The sequence below is a fragment of the Carassius gibelio genome, chromosome A12, assembly GCF_023724105.1.
Source record: "Carassius gibelio isolate Cgi1373 ecotype wild population from Czech Republic chromosome A12, carGib1.2-hapl.c, whole genome shotgun sequence".
Classification (NCBI taxonomy): Eukaryota; Metazoa; Chordata; class Actinopteri; order Cypriniformes; family Cyprinidae; genus Carassius; species Carassius gibelio.
In genome coordinates, this window is record NC_068382.1 from 9968775 (window position 1) to 9978899 (window position 10125).

The 10125-nt window shown below is 37.5% G+C and overlaps 2 protein-coding genes across 2 annotated transcripts; one reads left to right on the forward strand and one right to left on the reverse strand.

Moving 5' to 3' along the window:
• Window positions 1-3103: 3103 nt before the first annotated feature.
• med9 (mediator complex subunit 9) lies at window positions 3104-3805 on the forward strand. Its single transcript, XM_052612280.1, has 2 exons — window positions 3104-3228; window positions 3367-3805. The coding sequence occupies exons 1-2, from the start codon at window positions 3152-3154 to the stop codon at window positions 3584-3586; spliced, it is 297 nt and encodes a 98-aa protein (XP_052468240.1). The 5' UTR covers window positions 3104-3151; the 3' UTR covers window positions 3587-3805.
• Window positions 3806-5654: 1849 nt separating this feature from the next.
• LOC128025735 (dexamethasone-induced Ras-related protein 1-like) lies at window positions 5655-7083 on the reverse strand. The gene is made up of 2 exons (XM_052612273.1): window positions 6747-7083; window positions 5655-6661 (listed from the first exon to the last, which is right to left on the reverse strand). Exons 1-2 carry the CDS (start codon window positions 7015-7017, stop codon window positions 6135-6137), a joined length of 798 nt encoding a protein of 265 aa, XP_052468233.1. The 5' UTR covers window positions 7018-7083; the 3' UTR covers window positions 5655-6134.
• Window positions 7084-10125: the final 3042 nt, after the last annotated feature.

Sequence of the window (10125 nt, forward strand, 5' to 3'; positions counted from 1 at the left end):
GAGACACACACCCACACACACACACACACACACACAGACACACACACACACACACACACACACACACACAGACACACACAGACACACACACACACACACACAGACACACACACACACAGAAACACACAGACACACACACACACACACACACACAGAGACACACACACACACAGACACACACACACACACACACACACACACACACACAGACACACAGGCACACACAAACAGACACACACACACACACACACACACACACACACACACTGACAGACACACACACACACACACACACACACAGAGACACACAGACACACACACACACACACACAGAGACACACACACACACACACACACACACACACACACACACAGACACACACACACACACACACACACACACACACACACATACTTTATTTTTTAAAGTCAGGTTGGGGCAAGTTGTGACATGTGTTTTATATGTGTTTTATATTTGTTCAAGAATGCTTTCTATTGCCCAAAGCACTGCTATGATTTTTTGAATACTACCTCATTTTATGTTTGTTTTCATGTTTAAAGTTATTGTTAAAGTTTTAAATGTTGTATTTTAAGTTCTTATATGAATTTGTAAATACTGTACAGCTTTGTTGTAGAACAGGGAATATGCTTAAAAATAATAAAGGAATAAATGCTTAATATAAATAAATATTTAAACCTGTCACACATAATATTAACCTTATTCTAAAGACTATTTTTGGGAACCGTTGTTTCATGATGATTATAATTGGAAAGGCATCAACTATTGAATTTTACTTGGCAACTGGTTTAATTTTGTTTTGTTGTGAAGCACCTTGAGAATTAAGCACCTTATACAGTGCTATATAAAACATATTTTTATTATTACTAAAAGTATCTATACCTGGAATTCCTAGTTTATTCATTAAACAACAAAAACAATCACTTGTAATTCCTTTATAACTAGGCATTCTGTGTGATGCAAACACTCAGACGACTGAAACTAAACTCTAATTTTAGAAATCAATGTTTACCGTAATCTATACCTGAAATGTGTGTTTCATTTGACCTCAAATGCAGTTAGTTTGCTATAAACAGCATGACTGAATAGAATAAATATCTGCTTTATAGAGCAAAACAGACTTGTCTAACTTACGAAACGAAGTGAAGAAAAACATGTTTGTCATCTTTTATTAGTCGAGCATGATAAAATAATAACAAGATAATAAACAAATCCTGCAAACAGAATTGAAATCCTTCTTTCAGTTTCTCACAAAACAATAGTTTATTGTATGTCTGTTTGTCCAAGCATTAGACGCTGCGTTGAAGAGAAGGAAAATCCACCAAAAAGGACAATTATAAAATTATAAAGGTGGTCAAATATATAGATTTATATATGTATAGTAAAACCAAAATATGTATTATTTTTATAATATTTAATAAATATTTATATAAATTTTTTTTTTTTCTTGAGCAGCCCAAACTTGAAGACACAACGTTGAGTACAATTAACCTTTTCATAGCATTCATATCTGGGACAACAATTATGAAAATCAATATCACAGGAATGCCAAAGCAAATATCTCTCTTTGATCAATAGTGAGTGTGACTGAAGATATTCAGAATAAAAGTGTGTGATCATGGGTTAACAGAGGGCAACATTCACACTCATCAATGCATGCAATAGTTATGAGGTTTCCTGGAAAGTTTTGCGAAGATCTTTTGTTATGTTGGACGCATCTCAACTTCAGCAGATGACCAAGACATGAAACAGCCAATATGTATTCCCATGACCAAATAATAAGTGGAAATTGTTTCTTTCTAGATCAGTGGACACACAATGGAGGCTGTGTAACGTTTGTTTGCCTTCTTCGATGAATGTTTGCTTCTACTTACAGTCAGCTGACTCTGAGCATCTCAGCACTGAGTTCCAGGTCAATAATGGAAAAAATAAACTAGATATTAGAGCAGCATTGTTATTATTACTGTTAAACGTACAGCATGTACACCATTGACTTAGAACAGGTGCTTATCAATCTGTGAGATACCACAAACCCCTAAATATCATGAATAAAGTCCCAGTTTATACAGTTTATAAAAAATTATATTATAAATGTGTAAAATATACTTAGGAAAATTTCCATGACATTATTAAATTTTTTGTACTGCAGTACTGCACTGTTTTTAATTAAATAATAATATTATATAATAGGCTATAATAGGCTATAATATAATATAATATAATATAATATAATATAAATAAAATAATATCATATCATATATGTAGGCTATAATATAATATAATACAATAAATAGACTGATAAATGGATAGATCATTTTTAGACACACACACACACACACACACACACACACACACACACACACACACACACACACACACACACACATATATATATATATATATATATATATATATATATATATATATATATATATATATATATATATATATATATTATGCATCCCATCAAAATATATTTTAATTAAATATAAATGTAATATATAAATATTTGTTTATATCTAAATATAATATATTTACTTTTTTAGATATTAAATATGATGGAAAAATTGTAAAGTTGTTAAATGTGCAGTATATACATATATATAATTATAACACATGTTAGGATTTTTTTTTTAGACTGAATGCAATGTAAATCGCTTTGGATAAAAGCGTCTGCTAAATGCGTACATTTATTTATTTTATTTATACTTTATTCACTGAGGTCTAAAGTTACAGCTTCTACACAAGATGTAATTGCATTTTTTAATTAAAAAGTTTAGCTGATTTCCTGTGCAAATTAAAAAGAAACCAGTTAAAAGATATCGGACTTTAAATCAGATTACTGAGTCACCTGTAAATAGAGATTCTAGGTTTAGATGATTTCTCCCGGTCACATGATTTGTCACTCCAGTCAAAACGAAAATGTAAAACATATATATATATTTTTTATTTAATATATTTATTTTTATCTTGATGTTTTTCTTTGTTTATACTCTAAAACCTTACCAGTCGCTTTTACAATGTCAAATGTGACTTTAAAAATAAATAAATAAATAAATAAAAGGTCTCATGACGTTGTTTACGGAGAAACGCGGACGCGCGCTGATGACGTAGAAACCCCTCGATGTAAACATGGCGGCTGCTGAACCGGTGGTAGACGAGGCTGAAGATTATTCCTTTTTACCTATTATACACGACATAATAAAATGGTAAGAAGTGTTTATTCTTCACTTTTATGTTACAAGGCACAGAATACAGACATATTTCGCCGTGTTCTGTCACGAGTCAGCGCGTGTTACCTAAACAACAGCCGCGTGATTGTCTAAACTCGTCGTGTCTCTACACAGCATGGACAAAGACAGTCCAGACGTCCTCCAGGAGCTGAACAAGCTGAAGACGAGGCTCCAGGAGGCCCGGGAGCAGATCTCAGGCACGCCGGGGATTGAGCTGAGTCCCGCGCTTCAGGAGAGCAGACTGCGCGCGCTCCGAGAACAGGTCCGCACCAAGAACCAGCTGCTGCACAAATACAAGAGTCTGTGCATGTTCGACATCCCCAAGCCCTCCTGAGACCCCCTGCAGAGAGACACACCCTCCTGAGACCCCCTGCAGAGACACCCTGTCCGAGCTGAACCCACCGCTCACTGATCACACACTCATATGAGCTCTACTTTTCATCATTTCTCTGTAGTGTTGGTTGGATTATGTATGCTTGAAGTGGATTCTGTATGCTTTACCTGTGTCCTAGTTTGTGCATTCAATTAAATAACTTCTTTTCTTACTTCTCAAGCCTGGAACAATACTAGGGTATTAATCAAGACAATAAGCAAGTTTGACAACTATTAAGTGTCCCACAAGACATTTTCAGGTGACTGCGCAGGTTTAAATCTTATATCTGACGTATTTTTATTCGTTGATGTGGTTATCTGCACGCTTTCAGATATATTAAAGCATTAGCAGTCATTTTTAATATTCTGCTGAGGCTTGGTTCCAAGCATAGTTAATTTCAATAACTTTTTGCTTGACATCAAGTTTGATGCACAATAATCTGAGAATCCTAGAAGGTATTTTTATATGATTCTGCAGTTTTAAAAGATATACACTACCAGTCAGTTTTTGAATAATGTTTATTATTTTTATACGGGTGACCGTTTTGCTCACCAAGCCTGCATTTGTTTGATCCAAAATACAACAAAAACAGTAATATTGTGAAAAATTTTATTATTAAAAATCTCTACTTTCCGTGTGAATCTGTGTTAAAGTGTAATGTATTTCTGTGATGCTCCGCTGTATTTTCAGCATCATTCCTCCAGTCTTCAGTGTCACATGATCTTCAGAAATCAGAATAATATGATGATTTACTGCTCGAGAAACATTTCTGATTATTATCATAATTTTTCAGGATTCTTTGATGAATAGAAAGTTCAGAAGAACAGTGTTTATCTGAAATATAAATATTTTATAATATATAATATTATATTACATAATATATAAAATAATTTATAATAAATGTTTCTTGAGCAGCAAATCTGTATATTTTCATGATTTCTGAAGATCATGTGACACTGAAGACTGGAGGAATGATGCTGAAAATACAGCGGAGCATCACAGAAATAAATTACACTTTATAATATATTCAAATAGAAAGCAATTATTTTAAATAGTAAAAATATTTCACAAAATTACTGCTTTTTTGTATTTTGGATCAAACATATGCAGAATAGAATTCTATAAAAAACTGTTCAAAAACTTTTGACTGGTAGTGTACATGTAATATGTATACTCAAAATATGATTTATAGTTTATAAATGCATATTTAACCCCCCCCCCCCCTCCTTTTTTTATAGACCGTTCTGGAGCCTCATTCCAACCCAAACTAGATTAGTCAATAACAAGTCATGTCTTCTTGGTATGGAGTGTGTCCACAACATATGACTCATGTTTGAGCTTCCTAGAAGCCAGTTTCATATTCTGCCGTTTGCAAACATACATCTGAAATATTTAGACTCCGAATGAACTTCAGATGAAACCATGTTTTTAATGTGTTCAGAGAGAGTTTGGGTTCCTAGTTCCAAGCTGCAATTAATACATCAGTTAAAGTGTGTACACAACTAAAGACAGGAGTTTGAGAATCCTAGAGGGTATTTTAAAATTATTCTGCAGCTTTAATGGATATGATCTGAATATTTTTACTTGACGGACTGTATTTGCAAGTTTTATTTTTTCAATGTGCTCAGAGATGCCGGTTATTTTTTTTTTTTTATTTTTTTTTTACTGAGATCAATTAAGAGTCGTTTTCTTTTACGTGAGAATAGTTTAAGCATCCTAGAAGGATTTTCAGATTGTTGTTCAGTTTTAAAGGTTATATCTATAACATTTATACTCAATAGAGTTTAAGATAATATGAAGATATGAAACCATTTTTTTTGCTCACGCCTCATTCCATAGATCAAGGAGGCGTCAAGTGTGTGCATAGGCTACAAAACACAAGTTAAGACATCCTAAAAGTTAAATTCACATTATTCTGCAGACTCAAAGCATGCATATGGACTTTGTTGAATTTAGCTACTAGTTTGCAGTCTTAAATGTGTCTTGTAATTCGGCGCGCGCTGCTGGAAAATAACTGAGGAAACGTGCATATTATTGAGAAAGTATTTTATTTCAGTTTTCCACGTGTAAAATCCAACAACGACATAGAAGAATAAATATACATTCATTGACAATAAAAAAAATTGCAATAAAACGTTGATTTCTTTGTGATCCAAAATAAAATAAAAATGTAAACAGCTGACATTGCAACTCAACTCCTCTGGTTCTCCCTCCGTTACTCAAAAAGGCAAATGTTCCACAAAGCACATTTGAAGCATGGAGTCGATAAGCCACATCACAGAGCGCTCGGGCTGAACAGAACAGAGTCGCTATTCTGTACAGGAGATCTCGCGAGCATAACATGCGCTTTCACGTCGCGAGGCGAGCGCTCAAGCCGATGACTTCTACCGCCGGTGCGAACGCGATCCATTCGGAGTCCGCGCAACCGGCACAACTCCCTCCGAGAGACTGCAGCGACACGGCTGCATCCCGTAGTAATGACCGCAGCAGCGCTGGAGGCGGCTCGGGTTTAGCTGATAGTGCATCTCTCTTTGTCCTTTGACTGTCCGCCTCCTATCGCCTTCTCTTTGATGTACATCAAGTCACTGTGCACGCTCGGGCGGCGCGCAAAGGGCGCAATGATGCCGTACGCGTCGCCGTCCTTGACCTTCTTGTTTCTCAGGGACTTCTTGTGCAGGATGTCGCAGTACTGCACGGACACCTTGCGGTGGAGGTCCGGGCTCATCTCGTTGGGCAGCTTGGCGAGAGCAAAAAGTCTCTGGAACATCTGGTCCACGTTAGTGTTCTTCTTGGCGGAGATCTCGAAGTACGCGCACTGCTCGTCCCCGGCGATCAGCTGCTCGATCTCCTCGCGCTGGACCTCGCGGTAGAACTCGCGGTCGCCCTTGTTCCCGCAGATGACCAGCGGCACGTCCACGTTCTCTTTGGTCTTGTTTTTGAGGCAGGACTTGGTCTCGTAGATCTGCTGCTTGAGCCGCTGGACCTCACAGAACGACTCGCGGTTGTCCAGACTGAACACCAGGATGAAAACATCACCTGTTGCCAAAAGAATAAAGAGAGAGGTTAGAAATCGAGTCTCATGTCAAATCAAAGTTACACCGGTTTCCAATCTGACATTTACCTGTGAGAATAGATAGTCTCCTCATAGCTGGGAACGGATGGTTCCCTGAAGTATCCAGAATGTCCAGCTGGTATACATCTCCTTTAATGCTGTAGAGTTTCCTGTGGAAGTCCTCTATGGTCGGCGTGTACTGCTCCTCGAAGCGCGCGTTCAGGAAGCGCGACACTATCGCAGTCTTGCCGACTTTGGTGGATCCGAGAATGACCATCCTGTAGCAGTTCTTCGCCGGGATGTCAAACTCGTTCTCCGAGGGATTCATTTTCTTAATCATGTTTCTGTCTCGTGTGAGTGGTGACTAGTGGAGATCAGTTCGCTGTGGCTCTCTCAAGCTCCGCGAGCGGCTTTTTAAACGCGCGTGCGCTCCTCCCCCCGAGCGCGTCACCGCGGGATGGCGCAACAGGTGCTGAGCGACCGACCATTGCGCGAGGATGAGCGCGCACGAGGTCCGTGCATTCGGGTGCAGCTAATACCAGGAAATGTACTGAGAGGAAAAGTACTTTCACGTCGTGTATCAAACTCCTTACTGTACATCGTTTTTTGTTTTTAAACAGTGGCATTCTGGAAAATTTGCATGTTTAGGCATGTAGCCTACTGTAAAATATTGTTAAAATGGTTTCTATTATTTATGAGTAAAATCGCCTAATAATTGATGAGTTCACAGAACTGCTCCGTTATGTATACATTGGAGAGCTTTACTTATACTCTAATTTAGTGTTTAAACAACACTGTGCTCTTTCTTTGTGTTATTGATGACCACAGTACAGGAAAAGCCCATTTTGATGAACTACATCATGGGATTTTTTTATTTTATTTCATTGCACGTGTTATGTATCAATACAAGAACTATTTAGATTTAATCTCTTAAATATGTTATTTATTAACATAAGGCCTGTAATGTACTGAAAGAATTGCAAAATCACAGTTCTAGCTGTGTAACATTAAATCCAACTTTGTGTCTTAACATTAACTAAATGAATGCCTTAATGATGTTCACTGGGTTGTTAATGTTTATTCTTGGCACGCGTCGTCTGCTACATGAGTCGTAAGTGTTTATCAGCTCCTGGACGTGTTAGGAGCAAGTAAATAAACACACACAAGTCAGTGGTTCTGCTGGAGTCCATGCTTTCTTTTGCAGGCTGCAGTCTTTCTGATGCAGAAGCGCGTGACCGCGCAGCGGCGCTAGCGTTCATCTGAGGCGCGCTCTAGAATGCGTGATGCTGATTGGCTGACAGACATACTGAGGCGTTGATTATTGTAAGATCCAGATTTTGACTGCATTATAGCTCCTTATATTACCCAAACGATATCAGTTGTTTATATAAGTAAAGTGAAAGTGGTGGGAAAAAATAAGGCATTGGCTGAGCAAATAAACACCACAAACAATATGGTGAAAAGAAAAACACATTTAGGTCAATAATCACATAGAAAGCACTCCTTTCTCAGTAGTGCATCAGTGGTCTATTTGAAGTATTTTGGTAGATTGCACAGACTAATGACTCAGTACTAATGGAGATGTGGGCTGTTTCCAAGGAAGACTCTGAATCAGTGGGAAAGTAGTTCACACACACACACACACCCACCCACACACACACACACACCCACACACACACACACACACACACACACACACACACACACACACACACACCCACACCCACACACACACACACACACACACACACACACACACACACACTAAAGAGGTATGAGCGTTACTTCTGAATGTTCTCTCACTGTTCAAGGGAATGTTCCATTTGAACTAGTAATATTTAACTCTTTCCCCACCAGCGTTTTGTAAAAAAAAGTTGCCAGCAATTTTGATCATTTTCACAAAACTTTCACAGCCCCCCAGAATAGTTTATGAATATCTGAACATGCACTATGCCAAACGCAAGAAAATATCAATGCTTTTAAACAAACAAACAAATAAATACATCAGTTTTATTCTAGCTTCATGCATTTTTGGGGTTAGTTTCATAAAAAAAATAATTATCACAAGCTGAGTAAATCTGGATAGAAATTCATAAACATAGATCACTTAAACTTTCTGGGTCGACAAAAAGCAATGCATTATAAGACAAGCGATGCCGCCTCAAAGATGAAAGTTGCAAAACAAATGTCAGCGTGAAAGGACAATTTGTTGAGTTTTCTCCAGAGCAGAGGCAGAAAATGAGGTGATCATGATGACATTTTCTTTGAAACAGGAGTCACACAGAACCTGGTTTGGAGATGCACACAGTTTCAGCTCATTACAGGAGAGAGACATGACCTTAAACATCTGCAACAGATCTGTTTCAAAGAATGGATGAAAGCCGATGTATAACAAACACAAGCAGGTCCATAAACGAGAGAGAAAGTCAAGAACTAATGCAGAAACACTCACAGACCAACATACATTCTGAGAGATAATGACCTTTACAACCAGAAATAACTTGTATTTCTACTTCAACTCGACATACAAATGACGTAATGTCCAAAAGCACACTCCTTTTCACTGGCATCACAAGATTTCTCATTTTATTTCTCATTCAATCACAGAGGGTTTAGAGTATGCTGTCTTTCATATTCATGCAAACCATTTTTCTGTAGATTGCGTGAGCTTTTTTGAGAGTCGGGCCATTATCTGAACCGCTCTTAAAGGGATCATTCACTCAAAATGAGAAGTTCAATCATTTACTCGCTCTTATATCATCCAAATCAGTTCAGTAACGCACAGAGAATAACAAGTAGGATAAGTCTAACACACTTCATCTTTGATGTGAACCTAAAATCATAACTGTGCTTAAACGTAATGCACATTATTTCTATATCACAGTATTGTTATATTAAAATCATTCTCCATACTCATTAGTGTAATACACTTAACAAACACATTGTAATTGAGTTTCAAATGGCTCTTTCCAGGAATCTGGTCTTAAGGTCTGCATAAGGGTAATGACTAGATAAATGATGTTTCATAAACAAAGTTTGGGAGGAGCACGTTCAAATGATCTTCCCAGTCAGCTTGAGAGGAGGCGTATATATAGGTTCAGGCCAACTCTGTCTGATCATGTGTAAGTGTGAACTCGTGAAATGAGTATATGAGTCTTACAATTAAACTTGTGTATTCCCTCAGTCCTGCATAATCAAACCTTCAGCCCTGACATTTATAATGACCCCGAGAGGCTTGTTTGTTTGTGTATTTAGGTATGTATGCATGCATGTCAGCTGCCAGTGTAATTTAATACACAGGAGTTCATTAGAGGACATGGGTGAGGTGTGTAAAGATAGAGAGAGAGAGATGAAGGCAAGGAAAAACAACGAGTGCAAGAAAGTTGCAGAGAAAAGGATGCAATGTAACGGACCTTTTATAAAACTGTCTAAAGAAAAGCAGTTCATT

Excerpts from the sequence above, each read along its gene's own strand:
- med9 (XM_052612280.1), top strand. The coding sequence starts at position 3,152 with ATGGCGGCTGCTGAACCGGTGGTAGACGAGGCTGAAGATTATTCCTTT. Across the intron at positions 3,229-3,366 it reads ATACACGACATAATAAAATG|CATGGACAAAGACAGTCCAG; the intron begins GTAAGAAGTGTT and ends GTCTCTACACAG.
- LOC128025735 (XM_052612273.1), bottom strand. The coding sequence starts at position 7,017 with ATGATTAAGAAAATGAATCCCTCGGAGAACGAGTTTGACATCCCGGCG. Across the intron at positions 6,662-6,746 it reads GAGACTATCTATTCTCACAG|GTGATGTTTTCATCCTGGTG; the intron begins GTAAATGTCAGA and ends TTTTGGCAACAG.